General features: G+C 47.5%; 3 protein-coding genes and 1 pseudogene across 3 annotated transcripts; 2 read left to right on the top strand and 2 right to left on the bottom strand.

The window, feature by feature from the left end:
* Positions 1-4,011: 4,011 nt before the first annotated feature.
* LOC117193877 lies at positions 4,012-5,647 on the top strand (annotated as a pseudogene).
* A 5,783-nt stretch (positions 5,648-11,430) lies between these two features.
* Positions 11,431-12,621, top strand: LOC117193635. The gene is made up of 2 exons (XM_033398380.1): positions 11,431-11,617; positions 11,672-12,621. The coding sequence occupies exons 1-2, from the start codon at positions 11,479-11,481 to the stop codon at positions 12,517-12,519; spliced, it is 987 nt and encodes a 328-aa protein (XP_033254271.1). The 5' UTR covers positions 11,431-11,478; the 3' UTR covers positions 12,520-12,621.
* A 3,543-nt stretch (positions 12,622-16,164) lies between these two features.
* Positions 16,165-16,512, bottom strand: LOC108158161. Its single transcript, XM_017290384.2, has one exon. It carries the CDS (start codon positions 16,469-16,471, stop codon positions 16,250-16,252), a length of 222 nt encoding a protein of 73 aa, XP_017145873.2. The 5' UTR covers positions 16,472-16,512; the 3' UTR covers positions 16,165-16,249.
* Positions 16,513-16,610: 98 nt separating this feature from the next.
* LOC108158162 lies at positions 16,611-17,081 on the bottom strand. The gene has a single exon (XM_017290385.2). It carries the CDS (start codon positions 17,011-17,013, stop codon positions 16,816-16,818), a length of 198 nt encoding a protein of 65 aa, XP_017145874.2. The 5' UTR covers positions 17,014-17,081; the 3' UTR covers positions 16,611-16,815.
* Positions 17,082-17,451: the final 370 nt, after the last annotated feature.

Genomic DNA, 17,451 nt, shown 5'->3' with positions numbered 1-17,451 from the left:
TCCCTCTCTTCGTCGTTTAAGTGTTCCAATCTTAATTGATTACATTCCCTTAATTCACTGTCTAGAGCGAAAGCGAAGTATTGATCTCCCTCTGGAGATGGGTCAAGGCACTTAGGTGCGATCTTCTCTTCTTTTGTAGAGGGATCAGTGCACTTCTGTGCGGTCTTGCCGGCTTCAATAGCTTCTCCACTCTGAATGATTGGGTACGACCTAGCTCCTAGTGTTACAGTGTCATTTCTGTAATCGATGACGGCTTTACTTGCCATCAAGTATTCTCTTCCTAATAAAATATCATAATTTTCGGAAAAGTTATGTATGTAGAACTTTTGTTCGGACGGACATGTTTTGTTCGCATTCCTCATGATACTCTTAGTTAAACGGACAGGTCCATTGATGGTATGGACCGTAAGGTTATCGTCTTTTATCTCGGAATCTGTATAATTTTCTTTCATGATGTTGATCGATGATCCCGAGTCAGCGATACACCTTAATATTCTTTTATTAATGGTAATGTTTATATAGGGTCCTCCTCGGTTTCTTCCGAGGCGGCTTGATGAAAATTTACGTCCATCTTCGTTTGGCCACTCTGGCTCTCCCTCCCTCTTTTAGTAGGTTGGTTGGGTCCACTCCCACTAGCTTGGTTTTGAGATATTTGCTGATTGAATGGATTCTGAGCCCTACCTTGATTCAAGGAATTTTTGAACTCATTGTATAATCCAGGATTTTGGGAATTTTGATTTTGATTTGTTCGATTAGTCTGACCTGTTCCAGATGAACTCTGAGTTTGATTGTGATAGTTAGTAGTATTATAATTTGGATAATAGTTTCCAACATTCTTTCGATTTGATTGAGACGATTTCGATTGATCTTTATTTGTACCTGAAGCTGTTGTACTGGCTTCGTAAAATCCTTCTTCTTGTGCTGCCTTCTTAAGATTAGACAATGTGGTAATATCTTTTCTTGCTAAGGTCATGAAAATTCTGTCAGGAAGTTTTCGAGTAATGACATCTTTAATTGTGTTGTTCAAAGCGTTTTTATAAATGACATTATTTTCTGGTATGTTTTCTAAGTTTAGCTTATTGTTTATTAATAATGCTTTTATCTCTAATTCTTGTATAAACTTACGAAGACTGCCGTTGAATCTGGTGGTGTATAGTTGTCGTAAGAGTTCTTCATATGGTGTGTGATTTTTGAACTCGTTGAACAGCGCCGTCTTCAGTTCGAGCCACGTGTTGGGTTGTATCATTTGCGATATGCGTTGTGCCTCTCCTGACAGTTGGATCTCGGTCGCTCCAAATAGGATCCTTTGTTGGCGAAGATCTTCAGTTGGATATAATCCGCATACATATTCGATTCGTTTGATAAATGAGCTTAGCTGTCCAGATGAACCGTCATACGCAGGTATTTATCTGATCGACAGCAGTGCGTTGTGCCTCTCCTGACAGTTGGATCTCGGTCGCTCCAAATAGGATCCTTTGTTGGCGAAGATCTTCAGTTGGATATAATCCGCATACATATTCGATTCGTTTGATAAATGAGCTTAGCTGTCCAGATGAACCGTCATACGCAGGTATTTGTCTGATCGACAGCAGTGCCTGGTTCAAGTGGATTTCGCTCAATGATAGTGGTGGTAACGCCATGTTGTTGGTGTTGATTGGGTTTTGTTTTGTTTTCAGTAGTTTTAACTTTATTTTGGTTCACTTGTAAGTTTTTTGAATTTGTATTTAGTGTTTCACTGTTCTTGGTGGATCACTATCTCCGCTTACTTCAGTTCACTTAATTTTAGTTTTGCAAATCGTATGTGCTCGTAACACATAGGTTCTTTGGCGGATTTCACAATTTTATTAACGATTCCGGGATTACGTGATCACAGTAATTAGAAATTACACAAGCTGACCATTACCGAAATATAGGAGTTAATTTTAAACGAAATCCTACCGACTGCGCCAGTTAAATATCCGCAACTCGATTTTAAGTTTTTTAAAAAAGACTTTTATTTTACAACTTAAATATCTTTATGTCACAAGATTTAAATGAATCCCCCGACTTGACTTTGGGTCTGCTTGTCTCAAACGGAACTGATCTCTCTGCTGCTGGCTAGTTTCCATGAGCCCTTCTCTTGCAATTCCCGACTCTGGCTTCGGGCGTTGCTTTCCTCGGCTGCATCTTCGTGTCGGTGGCGTACGTGCCTGGATCGATATTTGGGGATGCGTCGGCTTTGATGAAAGGCATCCACTGCTGGCGATCGGTGTTGCATTACATGACGGAGCTAGGAATGTGATACTCCTTGGTTTTATGTCTAGCTTTGATTGGTCCTCATGAGTGGCGTGATTCTAAAGAATCGATTTCTCGAGAGTGGCGTGATTCTAATGTTGATGAAACAATGTGGTCCATTGTTTATATTATGGGGGCCCTAGGTTGGAGTATGGGAAGAAACAGTTATTGATTCTTGAGTGGGGTCCTGTTACTTGTGTGGATGGGGTGGATGAATTGTACATAAACATAATGTGTATGGGATGTGGGGAATTATGGATATGTCACTATTTATATATATTGTTCATGTAGTTATTGGGTATTCGCGCGGTATGTCGACAGGTTGAAGCGGGGGTGAAAACGTAACTAACTAACTCTATGCCTTATGATGCTTTTGCTGCCGTGAGCGCCGAGTGGATCGTGGATTGTGCATCCAAGCGCCCCTCCGAGCGCGCGAGAGCGAGTTGGGACCGGGGCGCACGGAGTTGGCACAGTGCGCAGTTTACTGCTGGCCTGAACAACAAGTATTTGCACCCGCAAATTGAGTTTGTTCGTTTTGGCTGATTTGATTAGCCTAGATTTGCTGGTGGTCTCAGTGTTCTATGCAAATTAGTTGTGTGATTATCGCGAAAATTGGCAAACCCCCGACGAAACCCCCAGACAAGACCCACCCCGAATTTTTTTTCCGAGTCGGACGTGCGTGATGGGCTTTCCTTTGGCCGCCGTGCACTTGGGAAATCTTCGACGCATATGAGTAACATTTTTATTAGCAGAGGAAAATTTGCATTTTAAAGCAGTTGCCGCCACGTGAGCCTCAGCCAGGAAGGGGCGGGGTTGGAGTGGACTGGGGCTGGGATTTGAAAAGTATATCTCTGATTAGGACGCGTGTGTGTTGCCTTTGAATTTACGCCCTGACGCCTCATCGATGAGTCCGCGGGCTGTTAATGAGGAGAAGGTGTATGACCAAGGTCTGTCAATCAGGTGTATGTCAATCAGGTTTCAATGAACCTTCTTCGCACTATCCATCCGGACATTCCATCTTTATTAGGAGTTGTCTTCCACCGAGCAGGATGACGCAAGAGCCGCATCGAACTCACTCAAACATGTTGCATTGCCCCTACAACAGAGCCGAAGCTAGGGGCTCACCACCACCCCACTGCCGCCCACCCGTAGCCGAGAGTACTCGGATGTGGACTCTCGTTGGTTGGCTGGCTGGCCGTGTGGCTCTCTCTCTGAGCCACATTCCTGGCACCTACCCAAGGCCCTGGCAACTGGCAACGCCCCGAAACGTGACCGAATCGTATCGGAGGCGGGCACGCGCCTCAGATGGCGGAAGTTGGCCGTGGAATCAGCCACGCTGCAACGGACTACGACTCGCAGGATTTTCCCTCAATTTATCCTTTCTTTTCCTTTGAATCCGTATTGACTTTTTCCCCAAAACTGCGATTGGCTGCCGACCCCTTCCCTGGCGGCGACTCTGTCTGGCGCTGATTCTTGCGGGGGCCTTGTATTCGGGGGCTGGGATGGGATTCCTATCGCTTGTGGAAACTTTGAAGCACTTGTTTACGATCTGAAGTGCATTTGCTTGGGCTGTCATAATTTGGGGGCTGCTGTGGCTCTGGCTGTGCCGTGCAGCCAGACCCATCGATAGGGATCTCGGCAAGTGTGAAAAGTTTTCCACTTGACGGTGTCGACGGCACTGCCGGTACGGAATCTCAGCTGTTAAGTCCTGTTGTTCTGTCTTTAATTGAAAGTTCTATGGCTCTTGTGATTGTCTGTTTGCCTCAAGAGTGGGGTCAAAAGTTTAAGTTCTCTGCAGATGAGAATGGCAGAGCGCCAAGGTCAGTCTTCTCGACACGCAATGCTACTACAATTCCCCACCCAGGGGAAAACCACACCCTCACTTCCTCTGTGTCGAACAAGCAAATCATATTTGGAGCCTAAGTCAAGCGATAAGATAGCATCACGCATCTTCTATCAAGGTTATAAGAACGTCGAAGAGCCCCACAGGCGGAGAATTAAGGTGGCTTTCCCAGCATACTCTCCTCATACTCAGCGAACTGCTGTGCGAGGTCCTGCTCGGCGCTGCCCAGAAGCAGTCCGGCAAGTCCAAGACCAAGAAGCTGAAGAACAAGCAGAAGGCCCCCGCCGATCAGTCGGAGGAGCTCGTCCTGCCCATGGCGGAGAGCTGCAAGGCCGCCAACTGCAAGCTGCCCGAATGCCGCTGCTCGGACACGGTCCTGCCGCGCTCCAAGTTCCAAGGCAAAGAGAGTGAGATCCCCCAGGTACCCCCTCTTACCAACATCCAAGGTTTTTGGTGACTCTTCTCTAACTATTCGCACAGTTCGTGACGATCACCTTCGACGATGCCGTGAATGCGGTTAACTACGCCCAATACGAGCTGCTCTTCAGCGAGCTGACCAATCCCGATGGCTGTGTGGCCACCGGCACCTTCTTCCTGTCGCACGAGTACACAGACTATGTCCGCGTGAACGCCCTGTATCGCGCTGGTCACGAGATCGCCCTGCACTTGGTCACCCACGGCGACGGAATGGACTACTGGTGGGCTGCGGATGTGGCAACCATTGAGCAGGAGTTCGGTGACCAGCTGAAGATGCTGGAGTCCTTCGCCAAGGTGGACCCCAAGAGAGTGCAGGGCATGCGTCTGCCCTTCCTTCAGATTTCCGGCAACAACACCTTCGCGGCTGCCAAGCGCCTGGGCCTGAGCTACGACAGCTCCTGGCCTACGCAGCAGTTCAAGGACCCGGCCATGTGGCCCTATACCCTTGATTATCTTTCCAAGCAGGACTGTCAGATTGGCCCTGTCCGGATGCTTCGATTCCCGGATTCTGGGTCAATCCCATGGTGACCTGGACCGATACCGAGGGCTACAGCTGTTCGATGATCGATGCCTGCGTCTATCCGCCCGAGGACAATGTGGAAGCTCTCTTCGACTGGATGCTGGAGAACTTCAACCGCCACTACGAGGGAAACCGTGCCCCCTTCGGAATGTACCTCCATGCGGCTTGGTTCGCTTGCGGTCGCAACTACTTTGCCGCCTTCAAGAACTACGTTATGCCTTGCGAATCCTTTTAGGAATATCCCTTTTAAATATCCGCCTCCGTTTTAAAGATTTATTCACCATTTGAAGACCCATCCGGACGTCTATCTGACTGGCATTTCGCGCATGCTGGAGTATGTGACGAAACCCGTGCTCGGAGCCCCTTTCAAAGGCTGCCCCGCCAAGCCAGAGGCCGCCTGCCATGCGGTCCAGTGCCACGTCCAGAAGGTCTCCACCGGCGAGGAGCGCTACATGAATGTCTGCGACAAATGCCCGGCTGTCTATCCCTGGCTGGGGAATCCTTTAGGTCAGCAGCTGTAGGGAAGCAATCCTTCCGCCCAATAAAGAGCACAAAATAATGAAGCTGCCATGTCCTGGTGGGGTCTGGAGGGATACACAGAGACAGCACATCCCACACATGATCTCTGAGGCAATTTTCATGTGATGTCATGGCGCCGACCACGGACATCACTGATAAATGACTCTAAATTATGTTTCCGGCCGTGAGGCGTCTGAATGAGTTAATTAGACATTAACTCATTCAGGGCACTACCCTTGCGGTGTCTGCAATTCTCACCTAAGTGAACCCATATGTTGTGGCACCATCACGAATTAATACACCACCGCCACCAGCCCCACAGCTCCTTTCCGGTCTCTGCACCTGTTACCTGTAAATGACATCGGCCCTGGGCACGTCTGCACCAGCTCCAGCTCTATTGACATGTGTCTAGCCCCCAGTTCGGTTGCATTTTTGTTAATGGACCTCTAACTAATGACAGCCCTTGGGCTGCATATCAGTCAGAGGGTGCGGTGTTGGGCGGGATGCGGCTCCAATGCCCTACCCCACCTGTCGGTGACCGCTGGAAATTATGTATGCGGCTGGCCGAGAGCATGCGCCTCTCTGGGGTAATGTTAAATGGGGACATAGAGGGAGAGTTGGGGCAGACGGCAGCCGAAGGTCCTGCCTTTTACCTTTATCCAGATGGCTATTCAGGGAATACCCGTAGGTAAGGTTACGGACAAGACTTTTGCCACTTTTGGCCGAAAGTTTCACTGGGACTGTATTGAGGAGAGAGTTCACTTCTGCCCGAATTTAAATATCTCTATAAAACTAAACATTTCTACTATTCCTCATATCTTTAAAATTTATGTTTATTGGCCAGGACATAGCCGTGCGGACAGTTTGCCTCCAGGATTTGTACGGCTGCACCTGCATCGTTCCATTTGGACTATGTTCTGGCTGCTCAATGGGGAGCCCTTCATTGAATTGGGTTGCATTGAAGTCAATCGTTTGGGCCTCGACGACTTCGCTGTCTGTGGTCGCAGTGGTCAGCAGTCGATTATGGGCCAGAAGCAGCAGGAGCAGCAGGGGCAGACCGCTGACAATGTTATACGATCCCATTGCGATTGATGGCCACGAATTGGTCTTGACGAGGGTCTAGGTTTAACTGAGGCGAAATCAATGGAACCAGTTGACCATTATGTCTACGCGGCCAAGACAATTGTGAAAGCAGTTAGTGGCTCATCAGGCAGGTGGGTACGAGGGCACTTGAGATGATAATGAAACCGTTCCATTCGAAGGTTGCCCCGAAAGCGCATAGATAGGAACTGCTTTGATAGATTTCAATGAATATTTCTTCGACTGCCAAGAAAAATAAGTGAAATAATAAGCAAACAATGAGCAGACATCACCCATCAGACCGCTGCTTTTCCGGATTTTATGCTTTTATGAAAATGAAGAAAATGCTTGAGAAAATCGCAACAAAAAGTGTGCAAATATTTGCTGATTACTTTTCGAAACTTGCACTGATTAACACAGAGCGGCCAGACGGTTGTCCTTTTGCCAGGATCATCTTCAATTAGGGAGTTTTCCCCCCTACCTTGCCGCCCAAAATCTCCCCTCACTTGTTTAGCATAAATTTTGCATTCGCCTCTTGTCGGTTGGTGGGGGGGGGGGGGGGGGGGGGGGGGGGGGGGGGGGGGGGGGGGGGGGGGGGAGGAGGAGCCTGAGCCCTGCCCTAGCTGTCTGAGGCCCGAAGAGGCATTATTTTAATGTTTTTTTATATACTACTCGGAAAGAAACAGGTTTCCAGTATTTAACGCAAGGTTGCCCAACAACCCTCCCCCACACACTTTCAGTCCCACACAACAAATGACATTTGTATACCCGATACTCAAAATGAGTATTGGGGTATATTAGAATTGTGGTAAAAGTGGATGTGTGTAACGTCCAAAAGGAATCGTTTCTGACCCCATAAAGTATATATATTCTTGATCAGCATCAATAGCCGAGTCGATTTAGCCATGTCTGTCTGTCCGTCTGTCCGTCTGTCCGTCCGTCCGTCTGTCCGTCTGTCCGTCCCCTTCAGCGCCTAGTGCTCAAAGACTATAAGAGCGAGAGAAACGATGTTTTGGATCCTGACTTCTGTGATATGTCACTGCTACAAGAATATTTCAAAACTTTGCCCCGCCCACTTCCGCCCCAACAAAGGGCGAAAATCTGTAGCATCCACAATTTCGACGATACGAGAAAACTAAAAACGCAGAATCGTAGAAGATGACTATATCTTCTAGAGTGCAAAAGCTGAACCAGATCGTATAATTATTATAGCCAGAATCAAGAAAACAATTTCATTTTTTCTCGCCCTGTCTCTCTCTAACACACACGTAGCATAGCCGGCTTTGCTTAGAGTAAAACATTAGCGCCTAGATCTCAGAGACTATAAAAGCTAGAGCAACCAAATTTGATATCCACACTCCTAAGATATCGGACCGAGACGAGTTTGTTTCAAAATTTCGTCACACCCCCTTCCGCCCCCGCAAAGGATGAAAATCTGGGGATATTCAAAAATCTCAGAGACTATTAAGGATAGAGTAACCAAATTTGGTATCCGCACTCCTGTTAGATCTCACTATAAAACGTATATCTCAAAATTTCGCCCCACCCCCTTCCGCCCCCACATAAGACGAAAATCTGTTGCATCCACAATATTGCACATTCGAGAAAACTAAAAACGCAGAATCATAGATAATGACCATATCTATCAGATTGCTGAATCTGGATCAGATCAGATCATTTTTATAGCCAAAAGGAACAAATCAATTTGCACTGGCTACGCAGCGCCCGACGTCACGCTCAGACTGATTTTCTGTCTGTCTCGCACGCACTCCTTGTCGTGTCGTTTAATATTAGCGGCGTCTGCCGGAGGAGAGCCATACTGACTTAGTATCGGGTATAACTGTAGAGTTGCGGTCTCCGCAGCAACTCACAACGTTCCCCCTCGTTATGTTTCAATTTTCGTTTGCCTCTCCTTTTACTTCGCGAAAACTATGCCGGCCCCGGCCCTCGCCCCGTTCGCTGTGATGATGATGATGCTGCTTATGGGGGCGGGGGAGGTGCTTCTCGTGAGGTTTTGGTGGTTGACAATAGAATTGTCAAAATTATTGGCCCCAAATTTGTGACATTTATTAGCCAGGTTCAGGTTACTTCATAAAAAGCCACTTAGGGGATGAGGTACATGCAATATGTCGCACCGTGGAGTACCATACCCAAAGCCTCTAACGAGGCCATCCAATCATAGCTAGTATCCGCAGCTTGTTGGAAGAGGCTTTAGCTCGATTTCACATCTGTAATATATGTGTCAGAAATCCACAAAGTATAACCAAGTTATTGATATTCTTTGCATACAAGTTTACATTCGACTGTTCACTTCCGACTTCCTTCGCTCTTACCTACATATGTATCCATCGATAATCACAACAGATCGACTGGTTCCATTATCTCATCGCGACTGCCGCTGTGTTTACCTGAAGCCTTGATATTTATTCGCATTCGCTTTTTGAGTGCAGTTCCGAGCTTGCGGTTAATCGACCGATTCGAGACTGCTCTCCCTGTCGTGCTCATTATTATACATTTCAATTATGCAAGAGTTTTATTTACTTAGTTTCTATGTTCACCTTATCGCCAAACACACTCTTGCCAGCAGCTGTGCTTGCCAGAAGTAGAACTTACAAGCAAACAAAGCTCTCTGGGACTGCAAGTGGGACTGGGGACTGGGACTGAGTCTGGCTTCTCTCTGGGAGGGAGACTTGGGGGAGACTCAGTCTCGAGTGCAAAACTGCCTAGCGTGAACGTGTTTGCTGGGATTTGGCTTTGCAATAAAGGCAAGCGAGGCAAACTTTTTAACGATGGCAATTATACGGAAGAGGTTTCCCATGCCGCTGTTGTTGTTTGTCTTGTTGTGGCTGACAGCGGATCCGAGTGAGGCGGCCCGAGTGCCCAGCGATCGCGTGGTGTTTCCCACTGAACGCGGATCAGATGCAACGACGACCGACCCCAAGCCTTGGGATCTAGGGCCAGTGATGAATCTGAAAGAAATTCGAAATGCAACTAAATCGAATCAAGTGCAACCCGGAAATGACTTAAAGAGCCGAGCAGGGCTACCGGTAGAGGAGCCAGTCCGTAGCGATATTAAAAGTGCAATGATTCCTGTTTCCAAGAATGCTACAGCAGAAACCCCTCCAGTATCTGAGAATGCAACTCTTTCCAGGAGTGAGGATAAGATGATAGCGTTCGAGAACGATAAAAAAAATCGACGGAAATCGAACCGTATTGACAATGGCGCCCAAGGGCAGTGTCTTTATTGGACCAAGGATTACCCTCGAAAGCGTACGCATCTGTCCGGAGGGATTCACCCTGAGCAACGACCACTGCCGCAAGAGTGCCTAAAATCGAGTATTTGTGTGGAATATGAACAGAAAGTTGCTCCTAAATAAAGATATTATGAAATTCTAATGCCAAATTCTAAGGTAAAAAAAGTATTATTGCATTAGAAACACCCCGATGGCAATACTTAGTAAGCTAAATATTGGAATAATAAATTATTAAGATACTTTCCACTCACAATTGTTTTCGCTGGTAAAAACATGTTCGTGACCCAATGTATTTGCTGGAAGCTTTGTTGCTTTGTTTACCTTTTTCTCTGAGAGTAAAGCTTCCCTCCTCTCACTGTTGATCTTCATCTCTCTCGCTCTCTCGCTCTCGCAACCAACTCCGATTTCATTGTGTTTTGAGTTTACTCCACCATTCTTATCGCCATGATATATCTATAGCTGTTTCCGTGGGAAGATGATCATCATGGAACAGATTCCACACTCCGTTCAGTCTCGAAAGCTCCGTTGAAGCGACCAAACGCTATCCGCTCTCCGCTATCCTCTATACAGAATACAAAATGATGAAAACTGCAAACAGATCTCCCCAGTGGCTCTGGTGTCTGCTGCCTCTGGCGGTGTTGTTGGCCTGCAGCTTGTGTGGCACAGAGGCCAGAACGCGTCCCTGCATCAATGATTCGATTGTGTTTCCGCGTGACAACGACGATTCCGGAGTCGCAAAGGTGCCTGCTTGGATAGTGACAACAGCCAAACCTGCCACAGCCTCCACACCGACACCGAACGATTCCACAGAGCAGACCACGGATCGGTCCGAAGATTCCCTCAATGGCACTGCCACGACCATTGCCCCATCATAGTCAATCGGATTCTGGTGGAGACTCTGCCGCGGTGTAAATCGGGCTTTGAGCTGCGGGCGAATCGCTGTCTAAAGTCAGCCTAAAGCCGGTAACAACATAGTCTCTAGGGTGTCGTCTTCCATTGTGTAGTCTCTAAGACCGATGTTAGTCAATAGAGTGATATATGAATAGCATTATTTCGCAGCTTTGTCTGACTTTTGAGCGATGAGTTTTCGCTGATTTGGCAACTGTTTTTTTAGGCGATTCCAAAAACTACCTGGAAAATCCCACTGGATGCCGGTCACGTTAGCTTTAATGGGTAGAAACTATGCGAGGGAAACCTTAGATTGTGTGAAGGTAATTACATTGTTTGAAATGCCACATCCCCCTGGCATGACTCAAACCAGCTCTGAGGCCCGACTTTTCTCCCACTTTCTTCCTCTCTTTCTCTCTCTCTCTCTCGCTCTATCTCAATCGATTAATTCCCTATCTGATGTCATGAACTCGGGGTTGGCAGCCTTCTGCCGCTTATCAGTCGTGCGAGCGACGATATATACAAAAATATTTATTCCAGCTTCACTAATCTTCAAGTCTCGGAAAGAGATCAGTCTCACTAGAGTGTTCCGCACAGAAGGAGGGTACGGGTTTGTTTCGAGAATGTTTTCCAAACTCTTATCGCTGGGCCTGTGTCTGGGGCTCATCGCGCTATGTGCGCAGTTGGCCACCGCCCGTCCCCAGAATCCCTACTACGTGGAGAGCTCGCGCAGCGGCGAGGGCGGCTACGGACAGTCCTCAAGTTAGGCTTCCACTCCCACTCTGATCCTAGTCTAAATTCTGACGTGTTTTCCAGGCATCAGCATCACAGTCATAGGCGAAGCCATGTATCTGGCCCGGGATTCTCTGGCGGACATGGCCCTCCACAGCAGCCGGGTTTTGGTGGGAGGTTCCCACAACCATCGCCCCACTACGATCCCTATAACCAACAGCCTGGCAGTCCCTTCCGCTGACAGCAGCTTGGGGGCTTCCGTCCCCACCCCGGACAGGCAGGCCGACATCCTGGTGGAGATTTTCACAGAGGACAAAATGGATTCCAACAGCCAGGAGGATACCAGCCAGGACAAGGTCAAGGAGGTTTCCAACGGCCAGGTGAAGGAGGTTTCCAGCAACCAGGACAAGGTCAAGGACGATTACAGCGGCCAGGTCAAAGTCAAGGAGGATTCCAGCAGCCAGGTCAAGGTCAAGGAGGATTCCAGCAGCCAGGACAAGGTCAAGGAGGATTCCAGCGGCCAGGAGAAGGAGGATTCCAGCAGCCAGGACAAGGCCAGGGAGGTTTTCAGGAGCCAGGTGAAGAAGGATTCCGTCAGCCGGTGGCAAAACAACCAGACAGTCCTGGAAATTCTCCTCCAGATCAAGATGAGGGCTTTCAGAAGCCGCAGCCAGGAAGTGGAGGGAATCCTATCCAGCCTCGTCCAGGACAGAGCCAGCAGCCGGGTTTCCAGCAGCCAGGAGACCCTGCAAATTCCATCCAGCCTCGTCCAGGCACTGACGGCGAGGATTTCTCCCAGTTTCACTTCCAGACACCCAACACGGTACAGCCCCGACCAGGTCAAGGTCAAGAGCAGCCCGGGCAAGGGGGCAGCACCATCCAGCCGAGACCAGGAGGTGGCTCTTCCCCGACAGATGATGGCGATGCTTTGAAGAATATTTTCAACACCCACGACTTCCTGTCGCCCAGCCTGAATCAAGGCGGAGGCCACAGGGATCCCAAGTCGGAGACCGAGGAAGCCGTACCGTCATCCGTTAACCAGCGCAATCTCTTCAATACGGATCCCATTTGCACGGACGGAACCGTTCTTATGGCGGGACGTTGTCGCAAAGCGGCCTAGGGCAACGGCAACATGGGAGCTATCATGACTGTTGTCATCGTTGTCTTTTATAGCAATAAAATTGGCTTAATTCTGAGTAATCGAAATTGAATATAGAGAATATGAGAGTACACGCGATATGTCATACCCACGATAAGATCGCTATCTAATCGGAGAGAAAAAAATCGAAATTTGAAGCGCTTCTGGAAATTCGCGCGTAGCCAACCACACACCAAGTGCGTCATAAGATTAGCAATGTAATCGATTACCAATACCTGGAACTCAATGGAAGCGATACAAAAAGAAAGCAATATCAATACCGTCGTCAATTTAACGGGGAACACATTCGAGTGGAAGGCACGTTGGCGACCAGTGTCATAATTCCCCCCGAAGATTGCACACAAGTCTTCGCTTTCCGCTGTCCGCTGTTCGCTATCTGCTGTCCGCTAAGTGATGTACTCCAAATAAGAGGTGCACCCTCAGGTCGTCTCTTCAACAGAAACTACGCCTCATATGAGCAGCTAGCATTCACCGGATTCGGCCAAAGATGAAGCTGGTCAGTGGGAAATTCCTGCTGATTTCGGTGGTATTCCTGCGGCTTCTCTGCACAGTGAGCGCTGCCGCGGCCAGATGCCCGAAAGGTTATTACATCTTCGTACGGCGGTGCAGGAAGCCAGCCTGAACGGTGGGCAGCTCCCACTCACACTCAATAAGTTGTGGATTAAAACTTGAATATAGTATATTTTTAAAACCCAGGAAAAAAACAAAGTTTAAGGCATATTATTTTTGGCTAAATAAACATCGGACCCGTATGCAGTTTGTTGCATTCCGTCAAACCTCGAGGCGACATCGCTGATTAGGACCTGTGGCCACATAGCCGGGCCTGCAGTTGGGCGGCAGGTCGAACAGGCTCACCCCACTAATGCCCCAAAAGTTTCCCGGAGTTTGCTCGCTGATAGGTGAGGGCGTAATCTGCACGCTGCTGGGTGTGGTCGTTGTTTGTCCACGGGTCGATTTCTGCGTAAGACGTATGAGGATGGTTTTGCGTGTAGTATGCTCGTGGATGTTCTTGGCCGTGGTATGCTCGTGGAGGTGCTTAGCCGTGGTATGTTCGTGGAGGTGCTTAGCCGTGGTATGCTGGTGGATGTGCCTGGCCGTGGTAAGCTGGTGGATTTGCCTGGCCGTGGTATGCTCGTGGACGGCCTTGTGTGTGGTATGCTCTTGCCTCGGCATGGTATGGCACCACTGCCAGCTCAGCATCAGCAGCCCAAAGATCAGCAGTAATTTTGATAGCATTTTTAAATGACAGCGAGCTATGGAACGAGAGTATTACCTTCCTCGGTGTTGAGATCTGCGGTACTAAACCGAGTTTAAAACGAGGGGGAACGTTGTGAGATGCTACGGACACCGCAACTCTACAGTTATACCCGATACTAAGTCAGTATGGCTCTCCTCCGGCAGACGCCGCTAATATTAAACGACACGACAAAGAGTGCGTGCGAGAGAGACAGAAAATCAGTCTGAGCGTGACGTCGGGCGCTGCGTAGCCACTGCAAACTGATTTGTTTCTGTTGGCTATAAAAATGATCTGATCTGATCCAGATTCAGCAATCAGATAGATATGGTCGTTATCTATGATTCTGCGTTTTTAGTTTTCTCGAATGTGCAATATTGTGGATGCAACAGATTTTCGTCCTTTGTGTGGGCGAAAGTGGGTGTGGCGAAATTTTGAGATATACGTTTTTTAGTGAGATCTAACAGAAGTGCGGATACCAAATTTGGTTACTCTAGCCTTAATAGTCTCTGAGATTTGTGAATATCCCCCGATTTTCGTCCTTTGCGGGGGCGGGTATAAACAGCAGCTAATCAGCTTCTAAGTCTGTGAAGCTTTCCTCAAGATGAGCATGAATAAGCTTTACACGAGATCAATCTAGATCGAACGAGGCGGAACGTTGTAAGTTGCTGCGGAGACCGCAACTCTACAGTTATACCCGATACTAAGTCAGTATGGCTCTCCTCCGACAGACGCCGCTAATATTAAACGACACGACAAGGAGTGCGTGCGAGAGAGACAGAAAATCAGTGAGCGTGACGTCGGGGGCTGCGTAGCCAGTGCAAATTGATTTGTTCCTTTTGGCTATAAAAAGAATCGGATCTGATCCAGATTCAGCAATCTGATAGATATGGTCATTATCTCTGATTCTGCGCTTTTAGTTTTCTCGAATGTGCAATATTGTAGATGCAACAGATTTTCGTCCTTTGTGGGGCGGGAAAGGGTGGAGCGAAATTCTGAGATATACGTTTTATAGTGAGATCTAACAGAAGTGCGGATACCAAATTTGGTTACTCTAGCCCTAATAGTCTCTGAGATTTGTGGATGCCCCAGATTTTCGTCCTTTGCGGGGGCGGAAGGGGGTGTGGCGAAATTTGGACACGAAACGGTCAAGGTCCGATATCACAGGAGTGTGGATACCAAATTTGGTTGCTCTGGCTCTTATAGGTTCTGAGATCCTTGAACTCATATTTTGCAATTGGCAAAGCCGACCATAAAACCTGTGTGTTAGAGAGAGACAGAGCGAGAAAGAATGAAATTGTTGTCTTGATTCTGGCTATAATAATTATACGATCTGGTTGAGATTTTACACTCTAGAACATATAGTCATCTTCTACGATTCTGCGTTTTTGGTTTTATCGTATCTTTAAAAAAGTGGATGCCACAGATTTTCGTCTTTTGTGGGGGCGGAAGTGGGCTGGGCGAAGTTTTGAAATATTTTTGTAGCAGTGACATATCACAGAAGTCTGGATCCAAACCATCGTTGCTCTAGCTCCTATAGTCTTTGAGCATTAGGCGCTGAAGGGGACGGACGGACGGACGGACGGACGGACGGACAGACGGACAGACAGACAGGGCTCAATCGACTCGGCTATTGATGCTGATCAAGAATATATATACTTTATGGGGTCGGAAACGATTCCTTCTGGACGTTACACACATCCACTTTTACCACAAATCTAATATACCCCAATACTCATTTTGAGTATCGGGTATACAAACACCTTTTCTTGTTCTCTATTCTCTTCGCTTTGTACCCTAGCAGACGGCACTTTGATTTTCCACAGATGTTTGTGGGCTCAGAAAAGACAGCATTTTCGCCCTAAACAAAAGGGTTTGTCAGCAGCTTCCCTGAGTTTTAAAGGTGAAACGTTGATGTAGGTTTAAGATCTGATCGCCATCTTATTAGAAATTGATGGAAATACATTTCTCTTACATAATTTCAATACTTGATTGCATTATAGGAATTTTATATAGAAATGATAGAGCGGCAAGAGTCTATCTTTATCATTGTCAAGTGCATTTATCAAAATATTGCTAGTTTTTACGACACAGCTAAATTCGGTTCAATAGCGACTCGAAGTTGTAATATTTATGCGCACTCGTTTATTTATGAATATATATTTATGAATATTTATTTATAAAACAAAGTTTATAACACGTCTCCATCTCGCGTACATTCCACAGAGGTAGGAGACTCATATGATTCGTTAAAAGTATTGTCCAGTCCTTAGGCCTGGTGGCGACACCTGTGATGGGGCCCAGTGGCCACCTCGCCGGGCTTGCAGTTGGGCGGCAGGTCAAAGATGCTCTGCAAGACAAACCCTGAGAAGTTCTGGAGGTTTTGGGGTGGATGCGCGGTTGTAGCCGAGCGGCTGTGGATGGGCATGGTTTGCGCCCACTGCCAGCTCATCAGCAGAAATCCAAAGATCAGAAGTAGTTTCGAAAGCATTTCGAAGTGTCAGAACCCTTTTGTAAGAAGAATGATTACTGGTCTCGGAACTCCAGAGCTGCAGAACTAAACCGAGTTTAGAAAACACACAGAGTTGGCTTTAAAGCCAAAGCTTTGTTTTGCTTTTGTATTCGAAAGCTTTAAGCAAGCATTTCATAGAGATCGAGAGCGGAAAAGCTTCTTGCACTTTGTTGATCTCTCCCTCCCTCTCTCTCTCTCTATGTTCCTTCCACACAAATTCATTTCTGTTCCATTTTTCGGTTAATTGCACTTCTTGTTTACTGTTATAATCACATATCAGTTCACATTTATCAAAACTTGTTGGCCATTACGTCACAGTCAGGTCACTTCTGTTCGATGGCCGCCCGCAAGCGTTCATGATGGGCATTGGCTGTGGCCGCCGCATTGCTAGACTCTGCTCCAGGATTCACCGCATTCCATCCCAACCAGCAGACTGTGTGCAGCACCAGGACGGCAATCCCAATGCGAACAAGCGGCTTGTATTTCAAGGTCTTGGGGGGGCCGTTCTTGGCGTTCTCCATGCTGCCAAAATAAAAACTGATCTGGAGCCAGCTGATGGCACATGAGGGAGAGCGGAAAAGCTTGCCAAAGCTTTTTCTCTCTCTCTCTCTCTCTCTCTCTCTGTGTGTCATGGCTGGGCGAACGATGAACCAGTGGAACTTGCTTTGAAATCGTTCAGTTCTTGGGATTTCTTTTTGGGTCCCTTTATGCAAATTTCTCTCGACTTTAACCAAGTCCTAGCTAGAAAAAAACGAAAGGGAACGTTGTGAGTTGCAGCGGACACCGCAACTCTACAGGTATACCCGATACTAAGTCAGTATGGCTCTCCTCCGGCAGACGCCGCTAATATTAAACGATACGACAAAGAGTGCGTGCGAGAGAGACAGAAAATCAGTCTGAGCGTGACGTCGGGCGCTGCGTAGCCACTGCAAATTGATTTGTTCCTATTGGCTACAAAA

Source organism: Drosophila miranda (assembly GCF_003369915.1).
Source record: "Drosophila miranda strain MSH22 chromosome Y unlocalized genomic scaffold, D.miranda_PacBio2.1 Contig_Y2_pilon, whole genome shotgun sequence".
NCBI classification, from domain to species: domain Eukaryota; kingdom Metazoa; phylum Arthropoda; class Insecta; order Diptera; family Drosophilidae; genus Drosophila; species Drosophila miranda.
The sequence above is the reverse complement of the archived record's forward strand: the minus strand, read 5'-3'. Positions and strand labels throughout refer to the sequence as shown.